We start from the raw sequence: 22,248 nt of genomic DNA, 5'->3' as shown, positions 1-22,248 counted from the left end.
CTGTGAGTAATTTGCAGTTTTCTCCATATATTACGTAACCATTTTCTACACTGGGAACCTAAATGTAGAGACAGAAAGAGATGCTTGGGACCAATAATAAAAAGACTTACTTGAGAAATGTTTTTTCAATAGAATCCTGGATCTACCAATACATAAAAGTTGTAATTTTCATCTAGTAGATATGAATAGATTAGTTATCCAGAAAAACTACCATAGGTGGTGTCCAAAACTTTTTTGTGAAAGCCATTGCTATGTACCAATCTTACACTATTTTAACTAAATGTTCCTCTGACAGAAAATGTTATATGGTAATTGAGTTTAAAATAATCCATAAAATGTATTCATTTCCTGAGAATTCTAGAAAGAGTGGATTATAAATTTAACATAAGAATAAAATGTAAGGACAAGAGAACTAGATGAAGTTTAGCTCTTTGTAATAGAATTCTTAGTTTTCTAGCACCAAACAAACCTGAAAAATAAGCACCATAAAGCATTATATGCAGTATTATATGCATTCAAGAGATAATATATTAAAATTAGTGTAGAAGATTCTACAGTAGTATCAGTCTTGCTCTCTTCCCCCACCCCCGCCAAAAAAAGAAAAGAAAAGAAAAGGCATTGTTTTCACTTTTAAATACAACCATTATTTATCAGTTCATAATTTCTCATAAACTATGGCCTCAATCTTACAAAGGCTTCAGTGGATTTACTAATGAATGCAGTGCTTAAGTGTATGCCGGAGGAGTCTACGTCTTCAATGGTCACATAATAGTAATGGTGTGCATGTGCATTATACAGTGTAGTTGTAGGTGTGTCGGTCTCAGGATATTAGATACACGGGGTGGGTGAGGTAATATCTTTTATTGGGACATCTTCTGTTGGTGTGAGAGACAAGATTTCAAGCTACACTTTCAAAAGATGAGCCTGGGAGCTTACATTCATAACTCTGCTATACACCAAAAATCATGGACTGGATATGGTTTATTATTATTATGGTTTATTACAGCTATTTGTAACCCACTAACCTCCTCTTGTTGTCTATGTCTGCAGAGGTGTTAACAGGCCACTCTACCTTGAATAGTCCCTTACAATATGTGCTAGCTACGTATGCACCTTGCATTTTTCTGTGATGTTTGGAATGCCTTCCCAAGACCTGAAGAGCACCATGTGACTTAAAAGATTGTCTCTTTCACCAACAGAAATTGGTCCAAAAAAAGGAATTACCTCACCCACCTTATCTCTATATATGCATTGAAAGAGAACAACAGTCCTGTGAAATCCTGTTCTTATGTATTTAAAAGCATAGTGATACTCTGTAAAACTGGCATTATGAATATGAAATATTCATTTGCTTACAATTATTTCCATATCAAGTTTGTTCATTTTCCAAATTGAACGTTGCTTTTTAGATTGCTTTTTCTAATTGCAAATTCAGCACTGGATGAGAAAATCAAGCTTTCCTCCCCCTGCATCTTATGTAGTCTTCATAATAAAAATTCTATAATTAGAACTCCTCTGAAAATGTTATTAATGATACATAAGCTTAGAAAAAAATCCAGTATATTCTTCCAAAGCACTGTTGGATCTGCAGCAGTATCAGAATAATTCCTGACCACTTTCAGCCCAATTAAGTCATGGCCAGCTTAGTAGGTATAGGAGGAGAAGTTAAAAAGAGAGAGAGAGAGAGAGAGAGAGAGATTATATTTCATGTTGTGGGAAAAGAGACAAAATGATGCTATAATTGTGATAATGTATTTTGGTTCAATGAGAATGGAAAAGTGTGGTGTGGTCAGTAATGGAGGAGTTTCTATGATCTCTAACTCTTCGGGATGTCATATAAACTATAATAGAAGATTACAGGTATCTAGGTATTACCACTAATGCATTGAGCAATTCTCTGTAATAGTTTGAAAACTGGCATAATAAAGGTAAGAGAATGTGTGGACACCAGTGAAAAACACATTTGCAATATTAAAAAGAAATGTGACAAGATAGCAGAATGGTTGAGTTGGAAAAAGAAGTTAAAATTCACTTGGAGAAAATTGACGATTTGGAAAGTCAAATGAACAGGAATAAGGCTAGGTAACCTATTTGAGAGGCTTGAACAATTTAACCGAGAGTAGTTCATTGAAGACCTAATTAAAGCTTTCATACAAACTTAAATTTTGTAATGTTGTGCTTTGGATAGAGCAAACTACAGATTTTCAATCACAAATGCTGGAAATAAGTATTCAGACTTTCTTTTTCAAGTGTCTTGATTTTAAAGGTTGAGATAAATTCCTTCAATTTGAATGAAAACATGAATAATAAATGTTCTTAGAATTTCATGCAACTTCCGTTTATTTTTCTGATTTATAGCAGCCAAGCTCAGAATCAAAGAAAAGTTAGTTGTTAATTGTTAGTGTGGCAGTGTATGCACACCCCATCTTCCTTCGGGGTTGATAGTGGGTGTGCTGACACCGCAGTTACAGTCTACCTGACTGTCTTGGGCCTCACCATGATGAGGTCCAAGGGTCAGAGTAAAAGCAGCAGCCCCTGGGTTCTGGGCTGCGTGGCGAAATGGCCGGAGTCAATACAGCAGCCCTTAAGTTCAGGGCCATGGGGCCTAGTGGCCAGAGTCAATACAGCAGCCCTCAGATACAGGGCAGCGTGGCCTAGTGGCTAGAGTCAATATAGCAGCTCGCAGGTACAGGGCAGCATGGCCTAGTAGTCAGAGTCCATCCTGTAAAGGAATCTTCCACTTTCCATTCACACACCTTTAACCCTCTCCAAAATGCTTTGCGATGCTTGCAACAGCGTTAGCAATATACAGTGCTGATTTACCTTTCCAGGGGACTCCCTAAGGGGAGGGGGCCATTAGGTTGTGACACTTCCTCCTTGGTGGTCAGCCCCTAGTGAGCTGGGCTGCTCTCCTTTATACTAGCACAGCAGTTGGAGTATACCCAGCACGGTCTGAGGGGCGGGACTTCCTTCGCCCATAGTGTGGGATTAACCCTTTCCTGGCTAGTTTGGGGTATGCACACCCTGTCACAGTTAGTATTACACACCTCTTATGGAAATATAATATGAAACTTGCGATGTGATTCCTGTCACACATGAGATGTGAGTGTGTTGTAGAAAAGCATACAGCTTTTTGTATTCTGAAAAAACCCTTAGCTTTACAGAAAGTAAGATCTCTTGAGGTGATGGAGTTACATTTGCCACTGTTGGTGAATAAATGAAGCTGAGCTGGCATGTGCACCAGTTGTCCTGAACACCTAATATTAATGTCAAATCCCTGACCCCATCAACAAGTGCCAAACCCTATTGATTATGAAGAATGAAAAGTTGTAACCAGGACAGAAAGAAGGTATGTAGGAGTTTAAATATTAGAATTGATGCACTCCCATGCTCAAAAGATGTGCATTCATTTTCTTACCCTTTGCAGTCTTCCATCCAAGTACTGACCAAGCTTAATTTTGCTTGTGTTATGAGATCTGACAAGATCACAGCCCTGTGGTTGTATGCAGGAAAGTTAGGGATTTTTTGTTCTTGTCAGTGAAGCCCCAGAGAGTGAGACAACAGGGAATGAGACAAAAATCAAACACAGGTTTACCTCATAATACTTCAAAGTACTATCACTAAGTCATGAAGAAAGACACCAAATATATTTAAAATGTCAAAAGTTTATAAATGAGCACACACACACATACACACATGGTATGTCTGTATTATTGCAGTATGTTTTCTATTATGAACCCCTGTTTTGATTTGCTCGTAGATGTTTGAAAATGTCACCTTTTGGACTGAAACTTTCCATGTCTGGGGAAAGGTGAATGTTTTGAAAAGTGTTTTGTGTTAAGGATGGTGAATAAAAAATGTGTTTAGCAGTGGGGAGAACTGTTAACGCTTATATAAAAGACCTACATCACAAAACCAGACAAACTATAAAACTTATTGTGTATGTAGTTCTTGCTGAGTTGTCATAGTATTTGCAAAGTGCATTTAAAAATGATAGCAGTCAAAAAAGGTATGAACATTTAAAAATTCACAGTAAAAAAAAATCACTTCTTCATAGAGTGTGTAGTTCCAAAAAGATGGACTGTAGAGATTTGGAATTAAATAAATAAAGATATCCTATCTCCTAGAACTGGAAGAGACCTTGAAAGGTCATTGAGTCCAGCCCCCTGCCTTCACTAGCAGGACTGATTTTTGCCCTAGATCCCTAAGTGGCCCCCTCAGGGATTGAACTTACAACCCTGGGTTTAGCAGGCTAATGCTCAAACCACTGAGCTATCCCTCCCCTCCTATGAATTGCACTATGAATTGAGCACTTCTAAAAACTCTTTCTTCCCATGTTATTCCTTTCTACCTGGCCACTGCACCTTATGCTTTCTGGGGCTGAATATATTGCCCATATTGTTCAAAAGAACACGGTTTTCCCAGGATGGAATCTGCTTGACAGGAAAGGAAAAGTGTAATACAAATCACATACACCTCTACCTCGATATAACGCTGTCCTTGGGAGCCAAAAAATCTTACTGCGTTATAGGTGAAACCGTGTTATATCGAACTTGTTTTGATCCACCGGAATGTGCAGCCCCGCCCCCCCAGAGCACTGCTTTACTGTGTTATATCAGAATTTGTGTTATATCGGGTCGCGTTATATCGAGGTAGAGGTGTAGTTGGTTGTTCTCAGTTGGGATTGGTCATTGAATATATGACACAGTTTCATGATAGACAGAATATAGAATTTGAGTTACATTTTAATAAACACTTTTCTTCAAAAAAGTCATGGACATAAAAGTTACAACATATTTTTATTGATTTAATCCTAGTCATAGGTGGTATTAGACTGAATGGAAAGAGGCGCTGAATTTAATCTTCACTCAATTTTACTGCTTATGGAGGAGTGAGGATAGAAGTTTGTTTGATTCACACTTCGTTTTTTGTGTCCTCCAACCATTGAATTCAAGTGATAGTTGCACATCCAACCTTAATTTTGGAATTTCCTGACTTTTGAGTACTTAACCATGAAATTTAATGTTCATTTAATGTATTTTTTCTCTGGAATGAAATCATTAAGTGTAGGTATTTCTGTCACCAATAAAAAACAAAACAAACAAACAAACAAAAACCAGAAAGAAAGAGAAAAGCTTAGAACTCAAGGCAAGTGCTAACCAGGGCCAAACCTGTGTTCTGTAGAAAAGGTCTAGTGACACAAAAATCATCTTTTCAGCATCCAGTTGCTGCTCCTTAAATTGTAAGCTACAGTTTAGTAACTCCTGTAATTCATTTTTCCCAGGATGCACTTATATATCTATAATATCATTACTTGAGTTTGTTATACAGTTATGTTTAAAATTTTACAAATGGCTGTGCATAAGACAGACAGAAAATCTTAAGAAGTTATTCTTGCAGGAGAAGGTTACTCGGCTGTGTTGTCCCTGAGTAAAAGGTACCAGCTCTTTAGAGTTTATATAAACTGCCTATATGATATTCAACAATATCTGCAGGTCTGTTTGGCAGACAGGTCAGCCTGCAAAAAACAAAACAAAAAATACCTTTTCAACAGGAAGTTGCTGAATTGCTTATGTTAAATGTAGTTAAAACTCTCCACTTCCCACACAGTGTAATTCCCCATGCTGGGTCTTGTGCTTTCACAGCCACCCAACTGGAGTGTGTAGTGCCAGTGTAGGCATTGGGAGTTAGTACATTCATAGGGCTGTAGTTATACCTACATTTTATAGATTCCATTCAGTGGGAAAGATGGGTTGGGGGCACTGATGTAGATGGTTTGAAACACACGGGTGAGAAAATGGAGAAGCAGAAAATAGTGGAGGTGAACTTTTGGCTTTGTGAATGGTGTAAAGCTGAAGGTCTGAATTTTGTGGCGCATTGTCCACATTCTAGTGGGGGACAGAGCTGTATGAATGGGATGTCCCCATTTCATAGACAGGGAGACTAATCTCGGTTGGAGACTTGCTGGAGCAGCCAGGATGGCATTAAACTAATAATGTAAAGGTGGGGTGATAAGGAGGTAAATGCATTACAAACTCAAATTCATTGTGTCACCAACATTTTGGACAGATGTGACAAATAAAGTGAAGAGAAGAAAATTTTCAGTTGCTTAAATATCAGTGCTGGGAATCTGGGTAACAAGCAAGAGGAATTGGATATTTTCACTGATGAGAAGAAGTTTAGTGTTAAGCCCTTGGCATAACAAACAGTATGAACCAAAGGCTGTGAATCATAGTAGGCCTGGCCTTAGCAAAATAGCCAAACACTAAGTATTAGCTAACCAAGTAAGCACATTCCTGACCTGAGAGGATGGTTCTAGAACACCCAGAGTTATCAAGTAACTACATAAACAAATTCCCAAGAGGTGGTACAAGAGCACACTGACCACTTGTAAGATAAGAATGGGATGACCGGATAATGGATGAGGATGTTTTGTTCGAACTAGCAGGTACAAGGGTAGTAACTAGCAACATGTGGAATGTAATATGTAACTTGTTTGTATCAATGTATAAAAGGAGAAGTCATAGAAGGGGCATCTTTATGCTAGCCTAGGGGACAGCTTAATGTTTTGCTGATTGAGCTGGTACCATTGTTGTGAGCATACATGTATTAGTGTATCTGTAACCATTGAGCTGCGGTGCAAGTACCATGCTTCATCAACAATAAACCTTCTCCACTGAACCAAGCCTATGGTTTTTCTTTGTGAACAACATCAAGGTCTGGGGAATCAATACGTTGCACTTTCTTCTAAGAACAGCAGCACTAGCAACACACAGCAGTAATCACACCACAATCATGTCAGGGTCACCAGTGTTGTGAAGTGCAGATAATTGATAAGGGAAGCTAAAGACAGCATGGAAAAAATCTGTGGCTTCAGGCCTAAGAAAAATAAGAAGGATCTTAAATATATTAGGACGAAAAGAATTCCTAGCAATGGTATAAGACCGTTCCTAGATGGAGGTGGTAAAATTGTTAACAATGAAGCAGAAAAGCCACAAATGTTCAGTCAATATTCTTGTTATGTATTTGGAAAGAAGCAGGATGCTGAAATACTTTGCAGTACATTAGTAACCAAAGAGGGCATTAAACCTAATCGACTAGGCAACATTTTTAAATCAGCAGGCTAAGGTAACTTGCACCAAAGAGTCCTAAAACAGTTGGCTGAGAAGATTTCTGTCCCACTGATGTTAATTTGTAATACATCTTGGAATACCAGGGAAATTCCAGAAGACTGGAAAAGTGTTAATGTTGTACAAATATTCAGAAAGGCAGGTGGGATGAGCTGGGTAAATACAGGCCAGTTAGCCAATCCCAGACAAATAATGGAAAAGCTAAACAGGATTCAATTGTAAAGAACAGAAAAATAATTAGACAGCAAGGGTTTATGAAAAAATAGGTCTTGTCAAACCTTATTTTATTCGTTGAGATGACAAGTTTGGGTGGTAAAAGTAACTACATCCATTTAATATATTTACACTTTTAGGAGGTGTTTGTTATTCTGATTTAAAAAAAATTATCACTATGCAGTATTAATAGAGCACACTTTAAATGTATGAAGAACTTGCTAACTGAAACCTCTCAAAACGTAGTCAGAGGGGAATCATAATAGAATAGGGATGTTTCTAATGGAGTTCCACAGGGATCAGTTCTAGACCCCGCATCATTCAACATTTTCATCAGTAATCTCAGCATAAATATAAAGTCACTGCTGATTAAATTTTTGATTGACATGAAGATTGATCGAGTCCCTATCCCAAACTAGTCATGAGAACCAAGAGACATACAGAGCTATCTGGATTGCTCGGAAGCTGGGTCCCTTCAAACAAAAAGTGTATTAGTGCATCCAAATGCAAACTTATACAGCAAGGAACAAGACATACCTACAGAATGGGGAACAGTATTGAAGAAAGCAATGACTCTGAAAAGAATCTAGGGGTTGGAGTGGACAGGCAACTCAACATGAGCTCCTAGTGCAATGCTCTGGCAAAAAAGGCTAATGTGATCCTTTGATGTATATACAGAGGAGTAGTGAGTAGGATTAGGACATTGATTTTGTCTACGCATATAGCATCGGTGAGACTTATACTGGATTGCTGCAGACCGTTCTGGTGTTGACATTTTTAAAAGGCTATTAAAAACCTGGAGAGTGCAGGAAAAGGCCATGAAAATGATGCAAGTGCTGAAGAAAATGCCTGATAGTGAGAGATTTAAAGAGCTCAATATGTTTCATTTATTAAAAAAAAAGAAAATTGGGTGATGACTTGATTACAGTGTATAAGTATATGTACCTTCACGGGATGAAAATACCAGCTACTAGAGAGCACTTTAAGCTTGTAGAGAAAGGCATAACAAGATCCAATGTCTGGAATCTGAAGGCAGAGACATTTCTATTAGAAATGAGGCACAAATTGTTAACAGTAAATGTGATTAACCATTGGGACAAATTACCAAGATAAGTGGTGGATTCTCCAACTCTTGATGGCTTCAGATTGAGACTGGATGCCTTTCTAGAAGATATCCTGTAGACAAACAAGTTAATGAGCTCAATATAGGGATGATTGGGGGAAGTTTAATGGCCTGAGATATACAGATCAGGCTAGCTTATCTGTTGGTCAGTTCTGGCCTTAAACTCCATACATTTATAAAAACATCTTCATTGGGAAGTGTGGGCCTTTCTACTGCCAGGCACTTCAGATGCAGAGTTGGGGCAGTGCTTGACCTTGCTTGCCATAGTTAATGGAAGGATCCACTCTCCTGTTGCTGGCCCTAGTAGCATAGTACATTCCAAGCAGGATTTAACAAATCCACTTGCCCACTTAACAGTGATGAGCATCAAGCTTTCCTTGTAAATGTATTGTCCTTTTAATCCATCAATTTCTGCAGAATTTGTTCCTATTTTTTAAATCAAGTTTCTAATATTTATAGTTGCATATAGTTGCAAGTGACCTCTAATATGGGAAATGAGATAATCAATAAAGTTTTTTTCCCTCCTGATTGTGCAGGAAGTCAGCTTCCAAGACTCTGGTGCTGTTTGTTTCTCTTCTAGATAGCAGCAGAATCCCCTAATTCTCTCTCTTTGCTGCCTTCTGGACCATGTAGGAGGAGAGATACAAGAGATTTATATGTGATATAAACAATCATATTTCAGAAAATAGGCCAAACTCTATTTAATGGGGTTTCGGAAGAATATTTTCCTATGGCCATTTTATTCCATAACTGCCTACTGCAGAGTTCCGTGCATCTTTCTCTGCAAAACGTGGTACTGGCCATTGTCAGAGAAAGAAAACTGGCTAGATGGTTAGTCTGACCCAATATGGCAATTCCTATGGTAGAATGTTTTGACGCATACATTTGACAGTTGCTAATGTCTCTGATTTACACATCGTCACAAGACTTAAAACTAAGGTCACCTTGTTTGAAAACTTGATGCAAAATTTGATGCAACTGTGAAACAAAATATACTGTGTAGACTTTGCAAGGGAGGACTGTCCCTGCTAAGGTAAAAATTTTATTCTAAGTGGGTTTTTTTGTTTGTTCTTTAATACTTTTGTTTAATACTGTAGAACAGCCTTTTAATGCAAAGATTATTTTAATTATTCTTGGATTGTGTTTAAGCAATGCACATATGCAGAAAATAGCTAAAAAGTGTCAGAGTAAGTTAATTTTTAAAAGTGATATTTCAGTTCAGATTGCATCTGTTAATCATATTATCAAATTGAATCTACAAGATAAAGTAACAAGGAATGCAATGGAGTGGCAATACTTACACTAGATTGTGATTTTCTTGAAATGATGCCTCAGTGCTAATTACAAATATTAATAGGTGAAATCCTGGCCCCGCTTAAGTCAAAACTTCCATTCAGTTGAATGGGGCTAAGATTTCACACATTGTCTCAAGAACAGATTTGTAAAAAACACTTTCTTCTATTTTGTTTACACAGGAGGAAATTCTTCATGTTGCAAAGTGTGGTTTTCCTTGGAGATTAATAGTGTACCTTGTGCACCTGAAAGAACCCTGGATGTGAAGTGTGCAGCTCTGGTAAGATAGTGCAATGCCACAAAACTAAACCTTGAAAACTAACAGTATATATAACTTCCACTGTATGGAATATTGTACAAATTTATAGAGAGACCACACAAGTTCACCTTTTGGGCTAAAAATACCCAATATTCTGGGGCTTCATTTAAATTCAGTAATGTAAACTAAAAATAAGCTGTCGGTTGCTAACTTTAAACATTTATTTATAATCATTCATTAACTACCATCTTTCACACTCTCTCTCATGTGGTTTTTATTCTGCTGTAATCTGTTTCACACATTGGCACTCAGAGCTGGATTCAATAAAAAACTTCAACCAGCTTTTGTACTAGAGCTATACAGAACAGGAGAAATCTATTTTAGGTGCCTTCCACTTTTGCACAATGCACACTATTAATAAGCTTAGGCTTTCATGATTTTTTAAAAAATTGCTTAATCATTTTTTGGATTATTAGGTAAATATTTCCTTTAACCATCAAAACCATAATAAAACATTGTTAATCAGCTTGGAAGAATTATTATACTGTTTCATTGAATAAAATGGCTTATAGTTTATAAACCATTTAAATATGTAAAACTTGAATAGTTCATTATTTAGCATTTCTGATATGATACTGAGATTAGCCTGCCTAGATTTATTGTTGTCGGCATTTTTTGTCTTTGAATTAGATATTTTAGTGTTGTGTTTTTTGTTTTTCCATGGCTGATGTTTTTCTCAACTTCTTTAGAAGAATATTCATTTTATCATCTAGAAGTGCTATTTTCTGTTTGGTTTGTAAGCAAATGAGAAAAAATGGCTTTTGTAATGGATGCTGATGAGTTCTATGAATAGAATAACAGTTGCACTGCTTTGCTGCAGGAAGCTTTGCCTAGAAAAATATAGAACTGATACTATGGTTTGGCTTCATACAATTAGAATTCAGGTCCCCCCTCCCTCCCTGCCATACTCCCTTCTCCTGATTTGTTCTTTAAATAATTAGTATTGAGTCATTTCATTTCTGGGTACATGGTGACTTGCATCATGAATGCAGCACTTTAAAAATAAGCAAAAAGAACAGTTTCATCTTATTTCCTAAGATAGTTTTGGGTCTTGAATGCATCGTGATTATAGGCAATGCAGAGATACACAAAATAGCTTGAAAAATAAAATGAATATTGGATGAGACTAGAAACTGTACTGTTGCTGGGTGGACTTAGCGATACAGACTGTGTAGCCCTCTGCAGGATGCAACTTAAAACAAAAGTTTTATAGTGACAATGAAGTCAACCATATGCTTTAATGAAGGAGTTGAAAAATAGGGCTACATGTGTCTTGCCTATGTACATTTTGTAAAATATTTTATAATGGCTTTAATCATTTATCACTTTTAGTGTTTGTCATTCTCCCTCTGAAGCATTCCATCCTGAATGTGAACTTGTCCATTGTTCAGTGGCAGAAAATGATTTTTATAGAATCTTGGAGAAGGAGGAGGGTTGTAGTCAGAGTTGCTAGTGACTGAGTTGTGACGTCTGTGCCTCTCACCTTTTAAATTCAGACCTGTTTATTTAAAATGTTTACAGACCTTTCAGGCAGATTTAAGATTTTGGATCAAATCATGTGAGATTTGCAGTTTCACACTGTTGATACAGTAAAACAGACACCTTTTGGCTGAATGTCACTTTCAGATTTAAGATTCATCTGAACCCAAAATTCCAAGTGGAACTCAAGGTTATGTAGCCATATGGATCAAAACCAGTGAATCCCTGCGAAGTGAAGCCAATGAGTTTCATACAGTTCTAATTAGTTGCTCTTTTTCAGTTCTGTTGGCTTGTCACTGCCGACAATAGTAAAATCCTGGTTTTGTCAATAAAGCAGGGGTAACTTGGATAACTCAATGGAAGCAGACAAACTCAATAACAACCTGCCATTTTTACAGTCATTTTTCCAACCATAATCTCACTTCAGTGGGTTTAGTTATTCTTTATTTAAATAGGATGCTTAACAGATATTCTGCAGCTGGGAAAAAAAGTTATTGTTTTAATATGCAAAACTTTGCACTCCCTTGGCAGCTAGGGGGAAAAAAAACTGTTTAGGGAGAAGTGGGCAAAAAATCCATTTTCTTTTTATGTGATTTCCATGTGCATTTCTTATGCAATTTTGAAAATGTTCTGTTAAAATATTAAAAGCCAATGAGTTGCTATAAGGGAAAAAAGAAAACTTTTTTACTATGTTGAGGGAGTTTAAAGGCTACACAATGCATTTGACAATGCAGCAGCAGGATAATAGTTCCACTAAATAAAAGAAGCTGTCTTACTCTTAATTCTTCATTATTTTGTAAAAACAATACAAACTTGCAACCAACAGCTTCACTATAGAATAAGAGGAGAGGCTGTCTTTCAGCCCAAGTTGTCCAGCTGCAGAAAATAAATCTGGCTTCCAGTCTGTACTAAATGTAGTTTTTATTTTTAAAAAATGCGCTGCCAAATCCTGAGGTTGCTACTTAGTATTTTTTCATCAAAATTCTCCTTAACTTAAGCGGGAGTTTGCCTGAATAAGGATTCAGAAAAACCTAAATAAACACCTCAGAATTTGGCTCATAAATTAAATAAAGTAAATGAAATTAATTGTGAAGTGAAATCTTGCTCTCTTTGTATCCTAATGTTTACATACAGTGCCCTCCCTTTAATTCGTCCTAGTCCATCCCCACTACTTAAGTAGAAATGTGACTGATGTTATCTATATGACAACCATAAGACCTGTCTGATTAATACAACATTTAGCTGTAATCATCTTTTATTATGACTAACGAAAAATCAAGTCAAATTTTTGTGGGAGGTGCAGTATGCTATACCTCTCTAGCATCCCTTTAGGGAGAAGGGTGGGCAATGCTTCCTGTCTGAGTGCAGGGCACAGTCCTCAGTGCTGCTCAAGGTGTTGCGTGGCAGGGCAGGTGGGCAGGCAGAGAATTAAAGCAGTCCAAACAAAGTCAGCATGCTTCTGCAGCTTTCAGGAACCTAAAGAGAGGAAAAAGAAAATGGAAATGTACCGATCTTTCTCCTTTCTGAGAGGGCCTGGGCAGCCAAAGCTCTCAAGTCTTTTCCCTGAATGACAGCCAGAGGCTGGGGAGTTCTGCTCCTTCAGAGTGCCACCCTGCACTGAGAGAGACCCTCCCTTTTAAAGATCCGCCCATCTCCAGGCTTGACAAGCCTCACAGGTGCACCAGGTTGAGGCTGATTGTGCCCAGAGGATCTCTTTAACCCCTTCCAGACTGGGGTTGGAATCTGCCCCACCACAGGGGGAACTGTGTGACAATAAATAGTTAGGAACAATTTTTTTAAATACTAGATACGATATATGTGTTGTTAAGACACATTTTATATGGAAAAAGTGAGTTAACTATTTCAAGAAATTATTCTCATCATCTTCCCCTAGTAATAATTTTAGAACAATGCAGTATATTTACAAATGTATAATGAAAATTTGCAGAAATTACAAAATCCAAATTAATATGTATGGTAATTGCTTAATAGATATTTTTCATTACTAAATACACATATGTATATGCATTTCTTAAAGGTTTATTTAAAGCTACACCTCTACCCCGATATAACACTGTCCTCGGGAGCCAAAAAAATCTTACTGCGTTATAGGTGAAACCGCATTATATCGAGCTTGCTTTGATCCACCGGAGTGCGCAGCCCCGCCCCCCCAGAGCACTGCTTTACCGCGTTATATCCGAATTCATGTTATATCAGGTCGCGTTATATCGGGGTAGAGGTGTACTTTAGAAATTGTTTTACCAGTTGAAAGTAAGTACTGGAAAATAAAACCATTGGTAGTATCTGAAATCAACTGAGAACATATGTTTCAGAAACAGAAACCTCCTGACATTTTCAGCCAGTGACATGTATTATGTAGTGTTGTTGTAGCCATGTCTGTCCTGTAATGTTAGAGAGACAAGGCGAGTGAGGTAATATCTTTTATTGAACCAACTCCTGTTGGTGAGAGAGGCAAGCTTTTGAGCCACACAGAGCTCTTCTTCAGGTCCGGGATAGGTATTCCAAGCACCACAGCAAAATGCAAGGTCAAGGTCAAAATGCAAGGACCTGGCATTTTGCTGGGGTGCTGGGAGTACTTTTCCCAAACCTGAAGAAGAGCTCTGTGTGGCTTCAAAAGCTTGTCTCTCTCACTAAGTTGGTCCAATAAAAGATGCTACCTCACCCACCTTGTCTCCCCAGTGACATGTATTGTCAGACATCACAAGCACAGACAAAGAACATGTCAGATAATGTATAGTGGTGGATGAACTTTCGATGAATGACTTAGCCCCAGGTATAATATGTAGAAATCTTATAGCATCATATTTCTATCACTTGGTGAAGTCTCAGGTATATTGAAGTATAGTGCCGCTGTTTTGTAGGTAATAGAGTTTTAGGTTGATTTTAAATCTTTTCTCAGTAGCTCCACATCCCTGAAGTTTCCAAGTAGGTATTCTTTCTGAGGGGTTGGATCAGAGTATCTTTCCTCAGTATTTATTTTGTCTTCTCCAGTGTAGGTTTTATTTTGTTCAGGTATTCCTCAGTTAACCTAGAGTATATGTGGCAGGTGGTTTCAGAATTGTCCTGATGAGATTCCAAGTTGGATGGGGGATATCACGAAGCAGGATTTGGTACACAAGCCACCCATAGGCTTCCTATAGAAGGTAATACTTAATTCAAAGGACTGACAACAGTTCAGTGACAACAACTCTTCTGAGCTCTCATCATCAGCTAATACCTCAAAGGGTTTAAAATTTTGCATGGGCTCTGCCTCAGCTTTTGGTTCCTGGGAGCACAAAAGAATCAGAGACCATTTGTTTTCCTTCAGGATTTACAGCACATAAGCTAGGATTTTCATAGTAGCCTTGGGGAATTAGGCACCCAGTCCCATTAAATTTCAATGTGATTTGGAGATCTAACTCCTGTAGGCTTCTTTGAAAATCCCAAGTATAGTAAGTATATATGGAGTTCAACCTGGTTAAGATACCTTGATCATAATAGTATAGTTAATCTTGTCTACTGCCATCACTCAAAGCATTCACACCTCTATATTTATCAAAAAGTGTATGGGAGATGTTGACCAAGTAACCATGGATAGGTTGAGTAGCCTTTGATGTTTGGGTTTTTAACACTGTAGAAGATCAGTCAGGTCCTTAGCCGCTTTGCCACCACAGTGCACTAAACCACCACCCCGACCAACAGATTTAGTGCTACAGTCTACAGACTCACAGCAGCCAGGCCCCTTATTGGCTGGGCAGACAGCATTCTCATTGGGTACCAGGACTATATAAAGACCCCAACAGGAAGACAAAACTGTCTGAGCAATAGACCATTGCCTTGCCTTGCCGCCTCACCCAACCCTATCTTGCTGCCCCGATGCCTCGCCTGACCCTGCCTTGCCACCTCACCCAACCTAGCATCCTTAACCCGCTGACCTAGTCCCTTGGTTTGGATCTTCCAGTTACTGACCCCTGCAAGAACTCCAACTATTGCTCCAGCCTGCCTCTTATACTGATTGACATCCCAGGTACCTGACCATCTGTTCACACTTGACTACTGCTCTACCCTGCCCCCTAGCGCACGTTGGCCACTGGGCATTACACACTCCTTATTCTGTATCTACTTTTCTCAAGATTGAGCTTTGAAATATAGGTATCAAAAGCATTATTCTACTAGTTAACCTTTTCCTGTTCCTTAACAGATATCATAAAAAAGCCAAAAATGGCGATGAAATAATTGAGCAGTTATCGGACTATTAGAAATTCAATTTCATTAAAAATTCCCATGTGACATTAAAAAAATTAGTTTTCTGTCTGACATTTAAAAATGTTAGGTGACTATTAAGAAGAGTTGCTAAATCCCATTAACTTTTCAAAGTTATTCACAGCACAACAGACTCCTATATCAAAAACTATGATATGGCATGTCCCCTTGAGGCTAATGCCTGGCCAGACCAACCCATTTCACTGACCCAATCTAGGAAGTGTCATTAAGGATCCTTCATTGTTTTTTGTTTTCCTTTCAGAATGAAACAAGATTTCTCATTCATACCATGAAATACTATTATTCCTATTACAAATTGTGGCAATGTATATTGAATTGCTAGACAATATGTAATTTGTGTTTGTAAAAGCTACGGTTAAGATAGGAGATTGCCCCTTTCCATTTTACCAGGGAAGGGATGGGGTGTTTGATTAGTCTGGCAGGGGAATGGCCACTCCTTGGGTCCTGGTTGAAGATGAGGTTGTGTGTTCTGGCACCAGGGCTGCCCACTACTTTTCCTCTTCTCCTGCTTGGAACATGCATGGGGAGTATGTACAGGCAACGGCTGGAGCTGGGGAGAGCATATTGGAGTCTCTACCTCTGTGTCAACCATTGGCCAATACAGGGAGTGTGAGGGAACTGATAGGTTCCAGCTATTTCCCTCCTCACGTGCATAAGCATTTCTGGGTACACAGCAGCCACTCTTGCTGGTGACTGCTGCCTTGCCAGCCCTGCCATGTAGATGGTATAGTTATCAAGAGCTGGGTTTCCTCTAACCTGCTCACCTATGTGGGGCCAGAAAGGATTTTTTTTTCTTTTTCCAAGATAGGCAGCGTGTCTGGGTTTTTTCACTTTCTTCACACCAAGCGGGAATCAGATTGGGTGGAGATAGCATTCACCCCTCAAAAATGGGGATGAAGAAGATAATAAATGTCAGTAAATACTGTTGCAGCTTGCAGCCAACGTCCAGCATGGGTAAGAGGCTTCAAGGGGCCAGCTGCTGTGATTGACCTTAGTGTGGGATCCAGGAAGGAGTGGTAAACCCTGTTAGTCTCTGTGGCATGAGAAGTCTTAAGTCTTTGCAGACAGAGCTTTCCCTTGTCTGTATCCTCATTCCTCCTCATCAAGGAAGGGTGGTGGGATTGAGTAGAGTGTTGAATCATGAATTGAGTAGTGGGGATGTTGGCTAAGGAAGCCAACTCTCATTCCTTGGTTGTATAACATGAGGCCATTTTAGCCAATTAAGGACCCAATTAGTGTCTGGTAGTTTGCGAGTGGGTAAGTCAACTCACCTCCTCTGCCTCACTAATCTTAACATTAGTAAAGTTGCAGCCTATAGCTGTAAATGAATTTATCTTTCTACGGCTTCATTTTTTGCTGTGGTCATCATGAAGGCAGTAGATTCAAATTCCAGCAGTCTTTTGTCAATCGTCTGGATCCATCACAATCTGAGGAACAAACAGCTGACACTGTTGGTCTTAGACAGCATGTGGGGGGTGGGAGTCATCCTCCCAGAAGGGCAGCTCTGTTGTTTTCATCACCATCCTCCACTGGGGATACTTTTAATGGAAAGAGGCTTTAATTTATAAGCCAGGTTTCTATAACAGGGTCACCAGCAGAGGTTGCCCAAGAGATGCACTGAATTGGCTCATTGAGGTACTCAGACAATGCCCACCTTTTCTCACCAACACTGCTCACTGCTGGGTGTCTGCTCTGGCTGTAGGCCATTTGTGTCACCATGTGCCATCACGATCCCACCCCTAGAGAATTGTTAGCCTCCAGGAACCACAGCATTGGTTACTTCAGCAAAAGCTTGCGTAACCTGGAACTGAACTATACCACTAGATATGGAGAATTTGAAGGCTTTCTATAATCCATAGCAATTTTAAAGCAGATCAAACATCAGTTTAAACTCTTGACATTGTTTTTGAATAACTTTCCTTCATATAATTATATTATTGTTATTCTCTGATTATAGGTATAAAGCATATAATTATGGATGTATTTTATACTAATGCTTATAATTATATACTCTGTAAATCAGAAACATTACTTCATAACTGTGGCATATTATTTTCCCATAAATCCTAAAGTAAATGAGAATGTGAAAGCTGTTCTTGAAAACTGAGTAACTTGAAGTTATGAACCATATCCTAAGCTTGAGTTTTAAAAGTATGCTTTCATAACAATTGGTAGCATAAAAAGTAATGTTCTGTGAAAGAACCATGGCGGCATTCTTCCTGGAAGAAAATAAAATTTGGGAAGGTTATAATTATTAATCACTTTAACTAAAAGCAGTTTGACAAATAAATCAGACCAGAACATCTTTACAGATCTCATAAAATGGTAGTTATCCAAAAGGAGGATGAATGACTAAAGTTTGAACGAAATTTGTTGATAAATACATAGAAGCTGGAAAAAAAAAAACCCAACAACCCATATTAATCAGTTATGTGGTGCAACACAAAGGGGGCTAATGTAGATCATGAAATGCCAGTGAGACTACAGCTGAATTTGGCAAGAGACTATTAAACAATAATCAGAAGGTGGTTCATATTTTGCTACATGAGTGGTCATATTCGTGAAAAAATAGTTGTCAGATGTGTGGAGAAAGAGAGCAAATATATTATTATACTAGTTTGTCACTTAATCTGTAGCTGGTATTCCTAGATCTCGGCTTTTAGTAAGTTCAAGGCATCAGAGCAACAGTATTATTGCTAAGCTTCTACATTTGAGTCCAAAGCCAAAAATGTAAATGTGAGGAGAAAGAGAGTGAACATTTTAGAAGGTTTTCTAAAACCTGCTAATTAGTTATATGGAATTTAGAAACATATTTTTCTAAATTAAGTGTAAAAACAACAACTGTTGAAATAAAGGGCTAAATTCTCATATCAATTACATTGATGTAAATCCAGAGTAATTTAATTTTAGTTAATCGAGTTACTCTGGATATGTCTGTCTGTTTGAGAGCAAATTTGGATGTAGTATACATTATTATTTTGAATGTAATGAGAATGAGGTTAATTTATTTTGTCTTCATAGTCTCACTGTTACTATTTCTTCTCATCTTAATAACTATGGTGAGCAAGCAGTTTTGGAAACTTGTTATTCAGCAAAATTCTGGATAGAAAGCCAGATGTTTTACATACTGTCTTACAGAAAGTCACTTGTGTTTTATTTTATTTTATTTTCTATACTTCACAGTAAGTGTAAAATAAATTATTATAGTATATAATTTACTCAGAATGTGTACAGTGGTATGCTGTGATAGTTCTGGTTAGGGTTTTGTTGTTGTTGTTTTTGTTTTTTTGGGGGGGGGGGGCGGTTACACTGAAGTACTTACCCTTTAAGACTGTAGCACAGGACTTGATCCTGCAAATTGGTGTATTCTGTGGTCCCACCAGTTATGTATGTAAGCACATTTTCAAAGTCAATCGACTACTCATGTGCTTTGGGCCACAATGTTCAGTAGCTTGCAGGATCAAGTCTCTATAGCACATGTAAATGGAGTAAAATTTAAGTGTGGTGACTCAGTATAATTGTCCAGGCCAAAATGCTTTATTTTGGTTTACTAATTTTCTACAATTACAGCAATATCTTTCAAGGCCAACACTAATGTAATTCTGTAATCTAAACTACCTGGGGAATGCAGTGGACTTGTGGTCTCAGACTTTGACATGGAAATTAAGTGCACGTGTATAATGTACAGAATGTAGTCCAGTTTCGGCACCAAGAGCTCTTACTTTACTTCATACGTTGAGTGGCCAGTATAATGAACAGGGGTGAAAGTAACTTACAGGACTTACCGGTACTGCTGGAGTCCTGAGAGGGGCGTGGCCTCACCTGGAAGAGGTGTGGCCTCAACCAGAAGAGGCGGGGCTCTCAAGATTTAAAGGCCCTGGGGCACCGGCTGTGGCTGGGAGCCCCAGGGCCTTTAAATCAACCCGGGGCTCCCAGGCAAATTAAAGGGCCCTTTAAATCCCGGCCCCAGCCCAGCCGCCGGAGCTGTGGGCGGGATTTAAAGGGCTCTGGGCTTCCCACAGCCGCGGGAGCTCTGAGCCCTTTAAATCCCAGCCCCAGCCCGGGCGCAGAGCTGCTTGGGCAATGGACGCTGAGTCTGGGCCCCAGTAAATATCCCTGCTCAGAGCTGCTCCGTGCACAGGCCCTGCTCAGCACCGATTCGGGGCCCTGGCCAGCCTGGGACCCCTCCCTGGAAGGGGTGAGCATGGTGGCACCCTGCAGCGATGCAGCCTCTGGCCAGGGCCAGCAGCTCACGCTGCCTGCAGGGATGTGGGGACTCTGCGGGCTGCCCTTGGTGGGCACAGCTTGGGCAGCTCAGTCCTTGGGCACTGCAGCCTGACCCCCATGCCAGGCCTTGCCCCGCTCATGCCGGCACAAGCAGGGCCAAGCCCTCACGCTCGAAGCAGAAGGGCCCAGCCCAGAGCTCCCCTGGTTCCCCCTCAGGAATGGACAAGCTCCTGGGCTTTGTACCCTGCTCCTGCATGGGCCCGGGGCTGCCCCGCTGCTGGGGCTCTGGGGTCCTGCCCCGGTGCTCCCCAAGCAGTGATTGCTCCAGTCCTGGGTCAGCCTCTGGCCCTGCCACCAGCCAGGCTGCCCTTGAGAGGTCACTTGGGGCTGCACTAGCTCTCTCTAGGGTGCTCTAATGATAGGGTGCTGGCTAGCTTTATAATGTAAGACGGGCCTTGGTAGACTACATGGCATATTGGCGGGGAGGGTTGGCTGGAGAGTTTGATAACCCCTGATTACTAGATGGAACTAGGGTGACCAGACAGCAAATGTGAAAAATCGGGACTGGGGTAGGGGGTAATAGGAGCCTATATAAGAAAAAGACCCAAAAATCGAGACTGTCCCTTTAAAATCAGGACATCTGGTCACCCTAGATGGAACAAGAAGTGACTTATGATTGGGCGATTGGCTACTGCTGCCTCTTGGTGCATTTACACTATGTTAATTTATCAAATTAAATATGGCCTATGTGCCATTCAGTTCAATTAATGTAGAAGCATCTTCCTTACATCATCTTTAACAAACTTCTTTGACAGTGAAAGTCCTATAATTCATTCATTTTGTGTTTCTAGGATACCATTGGCATTGAAATTCCCATCACTAATCCTACACCTGAAACTCTACAGTTAGATGTAGTGTTAATGGGTGCTGCACTTAGTGGAGAAACAATTCTTGTTCTTCAGCCAAAAGAAACTCTGTCCTATGAAGTAAAATATTCCCCAGCTAGTACTGGCACTTCAGAAGGAAGGTAAGATGCAGAATGTTAACATGTATATGTGCTTTATAATATTCAGTAAAAATATTGTCACTAGACCCTACAATAACTCCTTGACCCTAGAATGTTACTTAGAAATATTTTGTGTTCTCTGTATTACTTTTTTAACATTAGATATATTCTACACAAACCTGCCAGTTTCTTTGAATAATTCTGATGGCTGATAGGCAGATGGCAATTCTTTGATGGATATCACTTGAGTTGTGTGTACATTTTCTTATGATATTACTTTAATATCAGAAAATCTATCTCAAAATATGGACTTCAAATGAATTGTTAATTTTGTCACTTGCCATAAAAGGAGTGACCTGGAGTCATCTTTCTGCAGAAAGGGAACTAAACTAAAATTATTTCACTAAACACAGGTGAAGAACCCTTTATCAGTCTTCATGAAAATCTATTTAGCTTGAGAAATCTCCATTAATTAGAAATGATCTTCTTAATGAATATGGAGAAGATTTAAATTAAAGATGTTTCACCACATTGGAAACTCAGAAGAGTCTGTACAGTATGATAATTACCAGTGATAAGACTGATGACCTTTTGGTCTTGGCTGCCACTGATCATAGTTCTCAGCTGAACTAGTAAAGGCAGGCTGCTGAACACTGCAGAATTGTAAGAGTTTTTCTCAGGGCATTGTTAATTAAGCATTAGTTGGCTGAAGTTCACCAAAATAAGCAGTCCCAAAAGCAATTGTTCAATCTGTTCTTATTGATTTTCCCAAGTACAGAATACTGCCAAGTATTATTGCACTACAGCTTTCAGAGGCTATAGTTTTGTAGAAATGACCACTGTTAACATTCTAGTAAAATTTTCAGAGACAAGATACAGAACTGATAATTTCTGAAAGCTGAGAATAAAAATATACTTTATTTTGCTGTGTCAGAATATTCTGGTGTAGTATTTTTTCAAATTCATAATTTTCAGATAACAAGATAAGATACATGCTTTTAACTTGACAGATCTATGGGGCAGTTCTTGGTTTCAGCTGATCTGCAGCATGCAGGCCAAGGGGGCATGTGCAAAGGTGGTGTAACTTTTGCACTACCCTGATCCTGTTGTAGCTCTGTGCAAAGCTGGTCTCCCTGTGTCATGCTAGAGCAGGGGTCGGCAACGTTCGGCACGC

The 22,248-nt window shown here is 39.1% G+C and overlaps 1 protein-coding gene across 1 annotated transcript in view; it reads left to right on the top strand.

Moving 5' to 3' along the window:
• Positions 1–22,248, top strand: part of LOC112104196 (cilia- and flagella-associated protein 47) — a 698,279-nt gene that overhangs the window by 413,526 nt on the left and 262,505 nt on the right. The window contains exons 51-52 of the mRNA XM_029910741.1: positions 9,942–10,039; positions 20,920–21,095. Coding sequence (XP_029766601.1) covers positions 9,942–10,039; positions 20,920–21,095 — 274 coding nt within the window. The remainder of the gene's footprint in view (positions 1–9,941; positions 10,040–20,919; positions 21,096–22,248) is intronic.

Source organism: Terrapene carolina, unplaced genomic scaffold (genome assembly GCF_002925995.2).
Source record: "Terrapene carolina triunguis isolate 2854851 unplaced genomic scaffold, T_m_triunguis-2.0 Scaffold22, whole genome shotgun sequence".
NCBI classification, from domain to species: Eukaryota; Metazoa; Chordata; order Testudines; family Emydidae; genus Terrapene; species Terrapene triunguis.
The sequence above is the reverse complement of the archived record's forward strand: the minus strand, read 5'-3'. Positions and strand labels throughout refer to the sequence as shown.